Source organism: Ixodes scapularis, unplaced genomic scaffold (genome assembly GCF_016920785.2).
Source record: "Ixodes scapularis isolate PalLabHiFi unplaced genomic scaffold, ASM1692078v2 PGA_scaffold3__209_contigs__length_174095766, whole genome shotgun sequence".
Classification (NCBI taxonomy): Eukaryota; Metazoa; Arthropoda; class Arachnida; order Ixodida; family Ixodidae; genus Ixodes; species Ixodes scapularis.
In genome coordinates this window covers 161,714,805-161,730,977 of record NW_024609868.1, presented here as the reverse complement: position 1 = coordinate 161,730,977, position 16,173 = coordinate 161,714,805, and the positions used below count along the sequence as shown (strand labels likewise).

Here is a 16,173-nt window from a genome sequence, read left to right as displayed (position 1 = left end):
TCTTGAACATACACGGCGAAGGTTCAAGTGGTTCAAAAAATTTCGCTTTGTGTATAATGAAAAAGCAATAATTCCCACCTAGCAGCCCAACGGTCTAGGCCCTAAAATATATCTGTTGACCTTTGACCTGGAGTGCAATGAGAGTTACGCGCTCGGCGGAGCAATCAAAGGTCTCCCTTTCATCGCCTGACCCGGCCCCCTGCGTCTGTGTATGGACGAACGCATAATCACTTGGCTAAAGATAGATAAAGTACCGGTCCGACGACCACTTAACGTCCACTGTACTGTCAGCTGAGGAATGAAAGGAGTACATGGTCCTTCCCGAACTGAAAATCGTGAGCCCGTCACAAAATAACCTGAAAATTAATCCACGGATCCGAACCGAGAGATAGCATCAGTCACTTTCGCTACTCATTTCCTTCCAGAGTGACTAATCCCTGCTCTTCGCGTTTAGGGAGTGGTAGACAGCTTAGACGCTTAACACGCAAGAAGGACGTAAAGAAGTGAGATGAAAATTGAAGGGGGAAGAGAAGGAAAGGCGATAAACCTACTACCAGTTAGAATTTATTTTTGCGCGTCGGGCCTCAACCGAGCTTTCGGTTTCACGTAAAGAGATCCCCAGGTGGCAGAAATTAATGGTTAGTCCTCCGCTGCGAAGTGCCAGATGTCCATTGTTGGGTTGGCACGTAAAACTCGCAAATGAGATTTTGGATGTCTAAGTTTATTTTAATGCATTGTTTTCAACGAAGGTTACTGACTAACAATTGCTTGGTAGTTGTTTCGAGTCCCGTCGAGTGTTTCCCTTTTATATTCATTTCTAATGGGCCTTATAGGCTTATATATTATACATGTGACTTTGAGCTCTTTAATTTGGCTGATAAAACATTAAGTAACAAAACAGAATAAACCTACATTTATGAACAAGCGATGTAAGTCCTCATTATCCCCGGTATTTATTCTTATTTTTTTAAAGTAAGAAACTGATACTTCCCTTCTGGATTTCGCGCATAAAAAAAGGTAAAGCTCAGAACTTGGTCCTTCGAAGAGCCTCTGTCGACGACCCCAAAGTTCCTCAGTTTGACTTGTCCATGGTTGGATGCCCTTCCCCAACGTAAGCGTTAAACAGTCACGCCCTCCACAGTTTCTTTTTTTTCTCTCGCGCAGATTTTGGTCCTCTTTTAGTCTTGATTAACGATCGACTCGCAAATCTAACGACAAATGTATCCGGATCTTTGCGTAGCCAAGCACCTCGTCGTGTCCGAACGCGAAGGCACTCCGTTCGGATTTGCAAGGATCATTGAAATCTCGAAACAGAGCTCCCCTGCCTTCGAGTAGGGCGTTCGGAAACCTCAAACTGTATCCTACTGAGATACGGCCACATTTGTTTGGAGAAAACGGCTAGGGTGCCCGTTCTTTGTTTTAAGCTAGCACTGGTTTGTGGTACATAAATAGAGGGCTAAGACTCTACCGGAACGACTCTCCTTTCGGGAATTTTATTTCCCCCGGAGAAGGCAATAAAAAATAAAGCAGTTAAAAATAAATTGGTACGAGGGGTTCCTATGTAAGTAAGTGACATATTGGCAGCACTTGAAAACTGCCTATGTTCAACTGACGCGCAGCCCTCACATCTGCCGATGTTCTTTCGCATCTTCTTAATTTATGTATACTAAGATGCGACGTGCATTGCAAATGCATATTACCTTGGCAATATTATAACCCTAGTAGCTTTAGAACGGCCGGGCATGTGATGCTCCCGCTCCCGGCTTCATGATACGTTCATCGGCATTTTCGTCAGCTAACACGCCCATTGTCTGCCAATAAATAATGAAATATCCCCGGGCATTGCATTTGTGGAGCTGCCGTAACTAAAAGTGTTTCTATCGAGGATTGCCTGCGATATTCAACCGACGGCCAAAGTCTCAAAATGGCTATGTACAACTTTCGAGGGGAGCGCAAGTGGCATAGGGATAAGAACAACGTTTCGAAGCAACGACGCTCGTCGCGAAACCGCCCTCTTTTATAGCCTGCGACATGGCGAGATTGGTGTCTGCCACTAATTTTAGGAACGTCAAGGACCAACTCTTGGATAGCGGAAGGAATTACACTCTCTCCCTGCCGTGCCTACGCTTTCCCAGCCGTACCTAAGTGGTGCCAACTCTTTCACCGAGTGTATGTTTCTCCGGCAACTCGAAAAAATTTCCTGATTTTTAGCTGAGCAACGGCAGCCATCCTTTTGCGAGCTTGACCGTCGCGTCGCAACTATTTTAAACTAAACGTCCAACAAAACGCTCCTTTTTACGTAAAAATTGTACCTAAACACAGAGTGCCATGTAAATAAAAACTTACATGCGGGGCTGAATCTATCGTGAAGGTCGTTCCGAAGGTCCGAGTCTCTGCATCAGATGGTTCGAAGCATGACGAACGCCCCATAGAAAGCAGCAAAAACACTTTTGCAGAATTGTGGACCGAAGTGTATTGTTGTTGTGACACAACCTTGCCTAAAAAAGCTACTTCACAAAACTAAATCAAGAACTCAGCGACTATCGGGACCGTGTTTACAGTTTCCCGGATCACGACTTCGCCAGAATAATGTGGCGAAGCGCCTAAATATAATCCAATCTTGCTTTCCCAAAATCGTACGACCAGAGGCTGACACATTCTCCACATACACTAGAAAAAAAAAAAAAAAAAAAGAACGGAGTATACGCCTGCGATCGCGCTGCACTTGCTGGGACAGTCTGCTGCCTTTCAGTTAACTGAGAAAACACAACTATTACTAATGTACTATCTTGTATATTCGCTAGCGCGGGAGGGTGAGCTTGCTAAATATCGCATTTGCGCAAGCTCTCTTTCAAGGGCGAGCAAAGGTTATGAGCATCATCTCCTTGTTTTTTGAGGTTCATGAGCACCTGAAGTGATATGAAGGCGGCGTAGAAAAACGTGTGATCGCCGCCGGCGCGGTTTACTGTTCTTCTCTATATGAACAACTGGGCACAAGCAGTGAGGAAGATAACAGAACACATTGCACTGACTCCCAACTCATGTATTTTGAAAAAAGATCTGTCTTGAATAAGATGACATCGTAGCATCTAGCTCAACTGTCCTCTTTACTATATTTTCTTACCAGGTTCAATTCAGGGACACAGATAACAGCATCACCTAAAGGACAGTCTGCCCGAGATGCTTCCTTGCATGACATCACATTGGCCATACTCTCTGCAGACATGTTCCAAGTATGACCAAAGCTTCGAACATGCTTGACGCGTCTCCGCATATACTGCAGCAAACACTGTGTCTTTTGTATGTTGTACGAGCAGTGTGGTTCTGTTGTTCTATAAAAAAGCATGCATCCTCCGCGGTATCTGTAACCGCTTCGCAAAGCTAGCACCTTATTCACAAACTATAGCCATTACGCCTCTTAGAAACTGTACACGAAAGCATTGTTTTCTTTGCGCATTATCTATTCACGACACTGCTATATTATTAACAAGCATTCGAATCACCTTTCACCTCCTGTTTTATGGAAACTAATTACAGTATTTTTAGGTTTGCTAGTAAGAGCTGTGTCAAGCTCAATTCACTGTTGGTATAGCATGTTCACTACTCCCTATGGGATGCACACATAATCATGTTAAGTGATGTACGCTGTAAGTCAATAATTCTTGTCTTACAGTTATTTTAAGCTGAGTGATTGCCCAGCCAGTGTGACAAAAAGACAGAAGGTTTCAGTCATCGCCCAGATATTCGAGCTCCAATTAGTAGTCTTCATTCCTGGGCCGTCTCGAGCTTCAAATCCTGTTCGGCCATTGGTCTCTTCAATCTATTAACCTCAAAGTGCACACATTTTGTGAACTTTGGTGTTTCACTGTGTCATGGGAGTTAAGCCAAAAAACCCTCCCGTGAAATTTGAACCTTAAAGCGTCAAGCTATTTGCAAGCAAAGCAGAAAAAGTAACGACCATCTTTTAATAAAATAACATCCAGAATGGGTATACTCTCATTTATTTCGGACATAACAGACGGTAGCTCTACTGGCTGCTGCTGTCACGAGTGCCACACCACGGCTGTCTGTCAAAGTGCCGGCATTTTTTGTAAACTCGTCAAGCAGCAGGAAGTGCAAACCTGACACTCTCGGACAACTGCAGATATCTGGGAGCTGAAATAACCAGAATGGGAGGGGGGGGGGGGGGGGGGGGGGAGGGTGTAGAAGTCTTCGGGCAATATGACGCACCAAGATCAAGGTCCTATGCACGACACCGGTCCGAGACTTGGAATAGATTGACACACGGGGCATCACTGATGTAACCTGCATAATTAATTAGAACACTCTCGTAAAAAAATTTGAGTAGATAGCATGACAAAAAACCTTGAGACTGCGAGTAAAAACGACACACACACTAAATTATATTTTTAGATACCTGTCATTTTACGTGTTCATTTTCCTGCATCTGTGTTTTTTTCCTTGTGCGTATTATTTACCAGTTCCTTTGCGCCCTTACAATCAGTTCATGAGTGACTAGTTCAAGCTAAAACCTTGAGCAGGGACCATCATGTTCAAGGACAGTTTCCATGCAACATTCACCGTCTGAAAATACTGTGCCATCTAGAACTTCTCCCATCATACAAATTCTCAATATCTGTGGTGTGCTGAAAGCATCTAGAAAATGGAGAGAAACATATTACTAGATAGGTGTAGATTACTTTGAATGCCCTAAAATGTTGGGACATCAAGCAAGCTTGCGCCGCGATTATAGGTGCTCGCGAAATTCCACTGTGTCGTGCTACAAAAGAGAAATTTGGAGCAGAAGAGAAAAATGTCGAGGAAGTAGGTCCAAGGAGAAGTAGGCTAAAAAGTGGAAGAAGAGATGTTCTTGTTCGGCGGTAACCCGACCAGGTGGAAGCACACCCGGCGACGTACCGAGGGTGCTACTGTCGGGTGAAGCATCAGCTTGGCGGTGTGCAAACCAAGGCGTCAACATCCGGCATGAACGAGGCATTCGGCAGCGACCCTAAGTAGCCGCTGGTGGGAACGATTAACGACTTCGGCGGTGTCCCTGAGCAGAACATCTCAGACCAGCCTCAGGGAACACCCAAGGAACATCACTGGGAAGGACTTGGGCGGTGTCCCGGAACAGAGCATTCCAGACCATCACCAAGGAACACAAGGAACATCACTCATCAACAACCAAGCTCTGCTGGAAACCAGACAGCACCAAGACCTTCAACCACACCACGACGGACTGAAAGTGAGACAGCTTCTGACTTGTACATTTGTGTATAACTGGAATGTTTATATATATATATATATATATATATATATATATATATATATATATATATATATATATATATATATATATATACATATCTTGCTCAAAGCTCACGGTGTGACCAAATACCTCCTTCGGCGGTTTGACCTGAACCCATAACATCACACACTGCAACGAATTTATATTAAATACTATTTTTTGCAGCAACTAATTTGCTGAATTGAACCGAATGTTTGAATGGACGGTAAAAGCAGCACCCGTAGCACGTCATAAATTTATTCGGGCACGTCCCAGACGTGGTGGCGGACTCCTTATTCATACAAAACTGCGCACAGGTCATGCACGCTTTCGGATTCCCATATGTCAAGCAAACATACGTAATATTACTGTTTCTATTAGTAGTATAACGAAAGAACACTAGTCTGACGACAAATTACTATTAATATACTCTTCGCTTACGGCTAAATCACTCATTGAACAGGGCACTAACTACGGAGAGAAATTACACGTACAGTGGTCGTGACGCCGGATGGCCGGTAACTCATCCGCAAAAGTTAGCACTATCGTGAACCCAAATACAGGGTCCACGGCAATTTCGATGTGCCCTGACGTCAACACTTCGTAGTATGTATACTTGCACTACCAAGACTAAGGGTAGAACAATATATTTTGTGCTACCTCTAGAAGTATCCCAGCATTGTATGCTACAGCTGTAAATATCCCAGTGAAACACCAGCGAAGCTGAGTGTTTCGTTGGAATATCCAAAATCGACGCGGTAACTACACGACACCAACACAGCCTTGTATGCATACCGGTTAAGAGGTAAAATGAACATGATCCAGCAGGAGACAGGCGTTGCGCCACAGCCTCGTTGGCCTCACCACTGTGCTGTCGACGACGCGGTAGCATAATCAATTTCGAATTACATTTTGCCAGTGGCAGATACTCGTAAAACATTCTTTTTTTCCTGTCACAAACCCCAAGAAACACAAGCGAGCCTTGTTCATGATACAAAAAGGCACCAATCACTAAAATGAGACGGAGTCCATCGGCTTCAAACCGAAAGAGACAGTCGATGAAGCGTCTTTTTTTTTCGACAACAGAACAAGGAAAAAAACGACATCTCCGAAGGGGGCGGCGCACGCGGTTTTCTGTAGCCGCCCTCATTTTCATTGTTTAATTTCGTCATTTCAGTCTCTAGCAAAGTAGCACACTGCCTCGGCCCACGTTTGGGCCAGACTGGCGTGACCTAGAGCTAACTTGGCTCAAGCCTGGCACGAGCTTATGAGCCGGGGACGCGTGCTGCTAGGGTATTAATCTGGTGTTCCTCAAGGATCGGTACTGGTACCTTTCCTATGTTTCATTCACATGAATGATATAACTCAAAACGTTACTGTAAGAACCCGCCTATTTGCTGATGATTGTATACTCTACTCATAAATTAAAAACGAGCAGGATCAAATCGACCTCAACAATGCACTTCAACGCATTGTACATTGGCGTCACGACTGGTAGATGATATTAAATTTAGATATAACTGTATCTATGAGCACAACTAGTAAACAGCAACCCGAATCGTTTTCCTCTCACATAAACCCCTCGCGAAAGTCACAGAGTCAAGTGACTTAGCTTTCATATAAGCCATGATCTCAGTTGAGAATTACACATCGACTCATAACCCAGAGAGCAGGAAATAAAGCTTAATTTTATAAACAAAAACTTTAAAAAGGAGATCAACTGAGATGATATTATCAGCCTACAAAACACTGGTCCGCCCTATGCTTGAGCACACCGCAGTCGTCTGGTTCGTATACATGGCCTCTGGGGTTAGCAAGTTAGAATGGAAGCAAATAATGACTGCAAGGTTTATACAAGGTATATGTATAGATGGTAGCGAAGCTTCCATAGAAGCCCATAGGCGCAAAAAATGGCGGCTCATGGGGCGCAGCGCCATCTGTTAGTTGCGCGGCATTGTCATTAGTCATGCTCGCCCGTGACGTACAGGAAGTGACGCTTTATTAAAAAGGAACAAAGAAACACGATATGACGCATTTTCCTCAAGATTTTGACGTCACGATTGTTTTCGGCGCGAAATTTAAATGATTTTCGCCGGTGGCGCGAAATTTAAAGTTTTTCAGATGTTCTACATGCCTGCTACCGTCCTCCCAACCTTGCTTCACGCATAATAGCCTTGTTTGTATCAGTCACTCCCATGTAATCCCTCTTCCAAAAGAACCAGTTTTTTATCAGTTCTGGGAACCACCAATAAGTTACTATCTTCAACTAAGCAGTGTGTTACAGCACGCCTATGAAGGCGTACTTATTATTGTAATACCGGCTTGTTCGCCAAGAAAGACAAAAAGGCACAAGCTTGGTTTACACAGTTTATTATATACAAACGTACAACACCACCACTGAACACTTGAAGATAGATATGGCATTAAAAACGAAGTGAAATAAGGTCGGGACAACCCTATGCAAGCACTTAATACTCTCAACGGGAGGCACGTTTACGCATTTATCTTGTACTGTTCACATTGAGAGCTCGTAACTAGATTTAAGTATATCAATCACAGGCGGAGGTGCGGGGCTATGCACGTCTTTTGCATTGAAATGTCCGCATGAATTAATGCTTCAAGAGATTGAAAATTGAGACGTTTCGTTATAGCACATGCGCTCGTCACACACATATTGTGCTCCACAGCTTGGCTATTTATGTGAGGATTAGTACGCAGGAAACTGCCACAAAATGACAGGAAAGAAAGCATTAGAAAAAAGATAATAATTCGCTTTGTGGCAAATTGTTAGCACCATGCTGATTCACTGAGTTACGTTTCATCGCAGTTTGATATACTTTTGTATACCTCACACAACCAAACATTAATCCAGGTTTATGTCTCAAGTCGTCACACTGCACAAGAAAACATCGAGGTCAACGCTTCTTCTCACACACTCCTCAATAATGCACAGGGTGTGTAGGGTGTCTACCAACCTGGAAAACTTAAAATATTTAAGTAAGGCGGATGATATTTAAAGAACAGGGTAATATAAAGGGAACCGTAAAAAAGTGCCTAATCAGTAAAAATGATACGCGAAAGTGGAACGGCAGCGTGCAACGAAGCCCGATGATTGCACAAGGATTTCACGGTGGTGCCGCTGCACTGAATAACGTTGCCCGACATGTCATTAGGCAGCGCAGGCCACTAGGCACTCCCTGAACCGAAGTAACGGTCAACATTTTATCGAAATAGAGAGGAAAACCTTGGGAAAATTGGGAAATTTGGAATAAGTGATTTGGTAGACCCTGTCCCATCATTCAGTGAGCGACGTCATCTAGCACTATACAGCGAGGGTCGAATGAATCTAACATATTTTACTTAGAACGAAAAAATTAGTTTTGCATGCTGTGACACTGAAATTTTGATATTGATTCATTGAAAATTCAAGTTCATCTAGCTGAACCTATACGTTGATTGCACTGTCTGAGCATGCGAAACAAACTTTTATACTTTATTTAAAGTATGATAGATTCATTTGGTCATCGCAGTAGACAGTTTCGGCAAAGCGTGTGATAATTTAAAGGTATGTACTCGCACAATCCGGTATGCCAGCGTGATCGTTGAATGCAACACGTAAGACAAACTAAAGGGACTTCCTGTGGGCATAACGCAAGTGATGTCTCATCTGCACAGCCTCTGGACTCGTTGCTGGGTTTTGCGTCTCACAGCTGCATCAAGGAACTCAGTATTTTTTTACGGGCGAACCAATGAAGCCTCACCCTTGTAAACAAAGCAAATAAATCACCATAGACATCCTCACTGCAGAGTGTCAGCAGCTTTTCGACCTTCTCACGAAGAGTGATGCACAACGCCTTCCCAACGCCTTCTTTCAAAACAAGACTGTCAATTGACGCCACAAAAACCTTCTCACAAGCTTGAACGAAAGAAACAAAGCAAGGTGAGGGGACCGAGAGGCTTCCAAAGTCTCCTTCAGCCGTTCCTATCACACTCAAATACAACAACACTTGACTGTCATCAGAAAAAGTGGCATTCTTGATTTGCAATTCACATTGCTGAGTCACGTTTTGACATGTGTGATATTTGATAAACATTGTTACAAGCCATCCAGCAAAGTAAACCATGTTGTTAAGTGATAATGAAGTGGGATAACTAGAGGATGTGAGGTCAGCTGCACATCGTGGAAGTGAGCTTCCTAGACTATGTGAAGCTGAGGGAGCTGAGAAACCAACCGGAAGAGCCGCTAAAAGAGTTGCCATGTCCTCTTCGCAGTTGCTCTTGTCAGACAGTTTAAACAAGTTGCTAACTAGGAGATGTCTAAAGGCTGCCTGAAACTGCCGGCAAGAGGAATTGGCGTTCGCACCAGACTTTGACCTTATTACGGAGAATGTGTTTTCGAGTGCATCTTGGTTGAGATGGCGAGTCAGGAAGTATCTGAAACCATACTCAGATGTCAGGTGCTCACAAATCAGCATAATCGACCGAATGGTCAAGGAGAATCCGCGAATGCAAGCAGGCTGCCGTGGGCACCCAAGAACGGTAAGGCTTTCGAACATATGAAGGCATTCTTTCAGAAACTCCTTGTGAACAGAGCCTTCGTGCATTGCAGACACATATGCAAAGACGATCCATTTTTTCAATAAACCGGGCCGTGTGGATAGCTTCAACTGGCAGTTGCTGGAAAGTTACCATGGAAAACATTGCAGCAGCACAGTCATTACTGAATATTTGCGCTGCTAGTTTCACTGACATTTTGGAGGCAAAAATCAAATTAAAATGCTTCTCACTGAGCCTTGGCATGGATCGGATTTCAAGCTGTTTGTCTTTTTCGTAAGCTTCCCTGAGGAAAGAGCTTCTCAACGTGTGGTCCCCAACTTGAAAATTGTACTTGAAGAACATATTTCGTAAGCACTTCAGCAGATGTGGAACATCAAATAGAAAAAAAGTGGCTTCTCATTCACAGTTACGTAGGGCTTCTCAGGGGTAACAAGGCCATTAAAAAGAGCAACATTTTGATTGCCTTGGTCACATACGACAGCTACTGGCTCCAGGCCGGCTTTCACAAGCAAATTGTGGCACTGGAAAAGAAGGTCACGCAAAATGTTGGCAGGTGTTCCCCCATGAGCAAAAAAATAGCCAAGTGGCTGCTTCCATGGCGTACGAATGCCTTTAGCGATAAACACAAGAGCTTTGTTTGCAAGGTTATGGCCTCTTCCAGCGTTACTTTCTTCGAGCCCTTCAAACCTGTCCACAGAGGGGTTGTACGAGAGCTCTTTCGTGACGTGCATCTCGTCAAAGGCAATAATGCATGGCTTGACTTCTGGTGAAAAAGAAGCTGCACGTCTTTTGACTAGTTCGAAAACTTCTGGGTAAAAACCAACCCTCAGGGGAACACGCTGAAGCCAAAGCTGTAGCGACCTAACGGATGGGAGCCTCAACAATTGCCTACAGTACCGGTAACCCTTAGGGCTGTGAAAGTACAAGCCCAAGGCAAAGGCTTTGTTCTGGCTGCACCACCGCCTACCGAACCTGCTCGCATTGGTCATCTTCAGCTGAGCTTCCACAAGGGCAGCAACGGCTGGAGAGACGAGGCTGCGTACACTTTCAACTATCTCAGTGACAGTCAGCATATGACGCCGTCGCTGCAGTCGTTGCTGGAGTCTCTTGTTATGTTTCCGAAGCTGTCGAAGTCTGGCCCTCAACACGTCCATCTTCCCCTTGCCCTCGGTGTGGGTGGCACAGGACCCTGCAAGGAGAAAGCAAAAGCATTTATGAAACATTTCGAGAAATAATGAAATAAACAATGTGCCTCCACTGTAGAAAATGTGGAAGTACAAGTAAACCTTGTGCATCATGACGGACACCTACGTTGGTGAGGAACCGCAGAAGTCGAAGACACCGACGCATCATAATCGCTAGGGGAAGGTTCAGGTGCCCACACATCGTTTCCTCCAGACGGCGGGCCATGTCCATCCATCGCGCCTTGCATCGCGTATGTGTGATCCACTACAATAAACAAAACAAAGGAAACAAAGTGACAGAGTGGTTGCAAAAAGCTGAACCAGCTATGACTGGTCAAGTACTACGCAACAAAGTAATCTTCAAAGACTGTCCTAAACAACGCACACTATAAAAACTTACCATGAACTCTGGTTGGAGGGCTAGTCTTCGTGCCAGAGGTCGGAGCCGTGAGACTGCTCCCCACATCTGCAAAGCAATGGCGAGGCAATTAAAAAATCTGTCAAAAACATCAGTCATTGTATTGTTTCAGGAAATTCCTGCGGCATGTGACAAGCTGTAGCCCGTTGCAACCTAAGAACGAAGGGCGAGGGTAGGACGGGCCGGGGAGGAAGAAGCAGACGGAACGCTGGAGAAGAGAGAGGAGAACCTCCTTCTCTCTTTAGCGTTCCGTCTGCTTCCTCCTCCCCGGCCCGTCTTATCCTCGCCCTTCGTTCTCAGGTTGCAACGGACTATAGATTAAAAACATGTTCATACATGTTTTACATGTTTCCCAAAGATGGCTACTACACTACAGTCCGAAATATATAAGAAACAAGGCCTGCAACACTTCTCTGCCAATATGCAATTGCTTTTACCTTCTTCTGTAGTGTGGTACGTGTGACACCGTGATGATGTGGGCCCATCGGTGCTACTGCTGCTGGCCAGTGTGGGCTCGCCCTCGCTAGTCAATTGGCCAGGGCTGCTGCGCTGGACGGCATCTCCGGCACCTATGCAAAGTTAAGCACACATGTAATGTACACTAAAAAAGTTCCCTGTATCTGCATGTAAAATACTTTCTGAATAAGCTCATCTTTTCAAAGTTGGTCAAAAGACCAACTTTTCAGAGAGCTGCGTGTAGTGAAGATATTTGATCACTATGCTTTCAAACTTAGCATAAAGTATAAACAGGAATGTCGCGAGTTAAACCGTTTTTTATTGTCATTATCATCACTTCGAAAAAAAGCTGCAACATATTCCACCCGTCACTCCGATGTTTGGGCAGTAGAAACATCACGAACAGATTATGGCCTTAAAATGAATAAAATAAGCTTGCCAATATTACTGAACACTCTTATGGGCTCTAATTTTGATGTCGAATCTTACAATATCTGTGCGCTTAGGGATTATTTTCTTTATAATTAAACAATCCTTACTGCTGTTGATTAGCTAGAAGATTTTTGCTTTTGTTCTTGTTTCGTTAATTTTTTGCTGTTAAGTATTTTGTATTATATAAATTCTTGTGTATGACTTCCCCAGTGCTGTGTACCTGTGGGGGGCTGAGGACCAGTCAAGCTGCTTGCACAGCTTTTTTCCTCAGCTCCCACCATACTTGTATGGTAAAATAAAGTCAATGTTATTCTCAGTAATAATGAAAACAATATTTCGTGCTCACCCTCAGTGGTCAAATATGCTGGTATTGCATCACGACGCAGCCTTCCTCGGTAAAGAAATGCAGAGGGTTTGAAGTGCCTGGAGCATACCGCTCGTTCCCGCAGCTGCTGTGGTGTCTTGTTCTCTAGGCTTCTGTTCCGGCAGAACTCAACCCAGACCCTCCGCCTGAATGTGAAGCAGTGTATTACTTTACATACCCTTGGCTAAAGTGGACATTTAAGAAAGAAAAGATTACACGATAATGTTAGCGATAAACTAGTGACACCATTGTACTTGGTCTCCCGTCTGGGTCCAGCGAACGCCATGAGCGAGGAGCACACCTCTGTGCCCGTGAGGTTAGATAATTTCACAACGCAGACGATTACATTACTAGATTCCCGAGCACGACATCCACAGCAAGTAGACCTGATAGTCGCCAGCACGTTAGAGGGACGACACCAAACACGTTTCAAGCAGAAAGGATGTTTTAGTGTTATTCACACCATAATATGAAAGTTCGTTAAAACTGAAATGTTCAGTCATTGTTTCTGATTAGGTTTTTGGGGTCACGCAGCCGTTCAGCAGAGATCAAGCAAAGCCGCCACTAATATCTAAGATTAGTTTCGTCTCGCGAAGCTTGGAACGGAGACTGGGCCCAAAAAAGCTCGATCAACGGGTGGTTATTACTAAATGAGCATGCATGAGGGCCCATAAAAGAGGTCAAGAGCTTACCAGACATCACCGGACAACGGACATCAGGACATCACACATAGCTGCAGTGCACACAGCTGCTACAAGCTTCACCTTGCAGCGTCTACAGGAAAACGATGGAGTGTGATGCCAGCGGTGCAGTCATCACTTGGGCATCGCGCTACCGCGCAGCGCCTCTTTACATGGGGCGGGCGTATAGTCCCGACGACAGAGCTTTGAACGCGCCCGTCCGGCGCTCGACGACAAAAGCAACAGAACGGCGCAATAGAATTCAACTAGTCCAGACCGTTCTTTGGAAAACTTAAGACCACGAAGTCGTTTTAAACTATTGCAAAAAGTGAAAGTTCGACGGGAGCTACAGAAACGTAGGCACACTGGCGAACGCAAACAATGCAAACACGAGGCGTATCAGGACTGCGAACTTCTGCCGACGGCGAAACATAGCGACGTTGTAGATGTCGCAACAAGTATGCACAGCATAATACATATTAAACATAACCTGAAAAATTCACCACTCTAAAGATGTTTAAACTAATTTATTGTTAATAAATAATACTTTGATTTAAAGTCAACTATATAAGACACTGAAAGTGTGTCTTTAATATTTTATCAGCTTAGTGTTTGGCCGCGCAAAACATAGTCGCGCTGCAGTAGAGCGGCCTCCAGGGTGATGAAGCTAACGATTGGTTTTGGGCCGCTTTTTTGCTCCACTTTCGCGACCTATATGAATTGACCTTGGTTAATATGTAAAAATTATAGTTGGTATGATTCCTCCTCTGAGCGATGTAAGCGATTGGAAATGTTGTCACTAAAAAAATTGCGAAAGTTGCAATGCTCAAGTCTTGATATGAATTAGCTAAGAGCAACTCCAACGCTCCCACAATTATCTAACCCCTACTTATGAACGGTTTTCAAGGTATAACCATGGTAATCTTTACTAAGATCTTCCAACCCACAATAACTGCTTCAAATATTCCGTTTTGCCTCGCGATACAAATAAATGGAATCACTTGCCGCGAAACAATGCACATTCCACTAGTGTAGAGCATTTTGTGATTAACTTGGAAGTGCAGCTGTCGACATAGGCTTGCATAACATTATATTTATTAGTGAATTAGAAAAAAATAACATTCGGCATGTTGCAGAACTTTAGAACACTCCCAAACAAGATTACTAGTATTCGGAATAAAAAAAAAATGAAAGACTTTTACAACTCCCTCTAATGCCGAATTAGAGCGCAGCTCTTATGGAAGAGGAGGGGAGAGTACGGATGGGACGGTAGGCCTTTGCTGCTGCCTCCTCATGTACTCCTCCCCTGCTCCCCACCTCCTCCCCTCATCTCCTCCCTCCTCCTCCTCTCCTCCTCCATCAGTCAGTGATCAGGATCTCCAGGACATCATGCCGAAAGACTATGCACTCGACAAAAATCTTGGCAGTTGCCTCCGGAAGAGCTTTCGTTCCGACGTATCGTGTCAGGTAATCGGTTGCCTTGAGTCAGCGGAGGGAATAGCCAATCCATTTCGATCTTCTTAAACGGTGTGGTTGCAGGCAAAATCGGCTACAGGAGTGCCGCCGGCTTGGTCAGTGGTTTCTTTCACCGCTCGCACTCATGGCACGGCCGGACGTAAAAATGAACCGTCTTTGGGAGCTCGGGCTATCAATAGTCCTCGCGACTCCTGGCGAGTGTTCTGCAGTATCCGAGGTGCCAAGTTGCAAGATCGTAATGGCAGGAGGGGAACAGGCCTTCACGAAGGCCACTGGGGATCAACAAAAGCCGCGCTGAGTAGCTGGTGCCGAAGTTATCTTTGTAGAGTACACGAGCTGTACCAGCTCAAATGTTGGCAAGATCCTGGAGAAGATACTGGCGACTGCGCCTCCTCGGCCCCCCCAAGTGCTTGATCAGCACGCGGAGCAGAGGGTCGCCCCGCTGTAGCTCTGCCATGTCACTCATGCTTACGGTACCGATGAAATCCCCGTCGTCGTAGTCGGCAGTGTAAGCTGAAGTTTACTCGACGGGGGCTCTCGAGAGACAGTCAGAGTCACAAGCTTGAGGACGGATTTATGCACGACAGTCATGTCCAATCCTTGCTATCAGAGAATCCCGCGAGCGAGGTGTCCTGACAGGTCTTTAATATTAGCGAGCCGACAGAGCGAATGGTCGTGTGTGGTCAATCGGAACGGGCTCCCGTACAGGCACGGGCGGAACTTGGTTATCACCCATACGAAGGCAAAGCATTCCTTCTTAGTCGTCGTGTAATTGCTCTCGACTTTAAAAGTGCCCTACTGGGGTAGGCAACTACTCGTCCTGTGTCCTCTTGCTTATGAACCAGCACCGCTCCGAGTTCCGTATTACTTGCGTCCGTGTGAATTTCCGTCTCCATGAATTGATCGAAATGGCTGAGGATGGAAGGAGCCTAGAGTCTTCGCCGAAGGATCTTCACTCCTCTTTTGTCCCCTCGAACTCTGCGGCGTCTTTTGTGAAAAGTGTCGACGAAGCAGAGAGATTAGCGAATACTCGAAGAAACCACCTATAGTATGCCCAATGTCCGAGAAATATTCGTACGGCCTTCTTATCGAACGGCGTCGAAAAACCGACCGGAACGTCATAACGTTCCGGCACTTCTTTTAAGTAATGAGAGACCACGTGAATGTCAGCGATGACGGCAGGTCTTTTTTCTTTTTGTTTGTTTGCCGTTGACAAACATTTATTTCAGCGCCTCTAAATTTTTTGAGGCTGTCAGCAGGATCAACAATTGATTTCAGTGGAAAACCTGCACTCACAAGCCAAGCTTTTCAAAGGACAA

At 44.9% G+C, this 16,173-nt stretch overlaps 1 protein-coding gene across 1 annotated transcript; it reads right to left on the bottom strand.

The window, feature by feature from the left end:
• Nucleotides 1–8,603: 8,603 nt before the first annotated feature.
• On the bottom strand, nucleotides 8,604–9,895 carry LOC120840251. The gene has a single exon (XM_040210663.2). The coding sequence runs from the start codon at nucleotides 9,889–9,891 to the stop codon at nucleotides 8,992–8,994; it is 900 nt and encodes a 299-aa protein (XP_040066597.1). The 5' UTR covers nucleotides 9,892–9,895; the 3' UTR covers nucleotides 8,604–8,991.
• Between the last annotated feature and the right edge of the window lie 6,278 nt (nucleotides 9,896–16,173).

Bases quoted from the DNA above. Each gene is read 5' to 3' on its own strand.
- LOC120840251 (XM_040210663.2), bottom strand. From the start codon at position 9,891: ATGCACGAAGGCTCTGTTCACAAGGAGTTTCTGAAAGAATGCCTTCAT.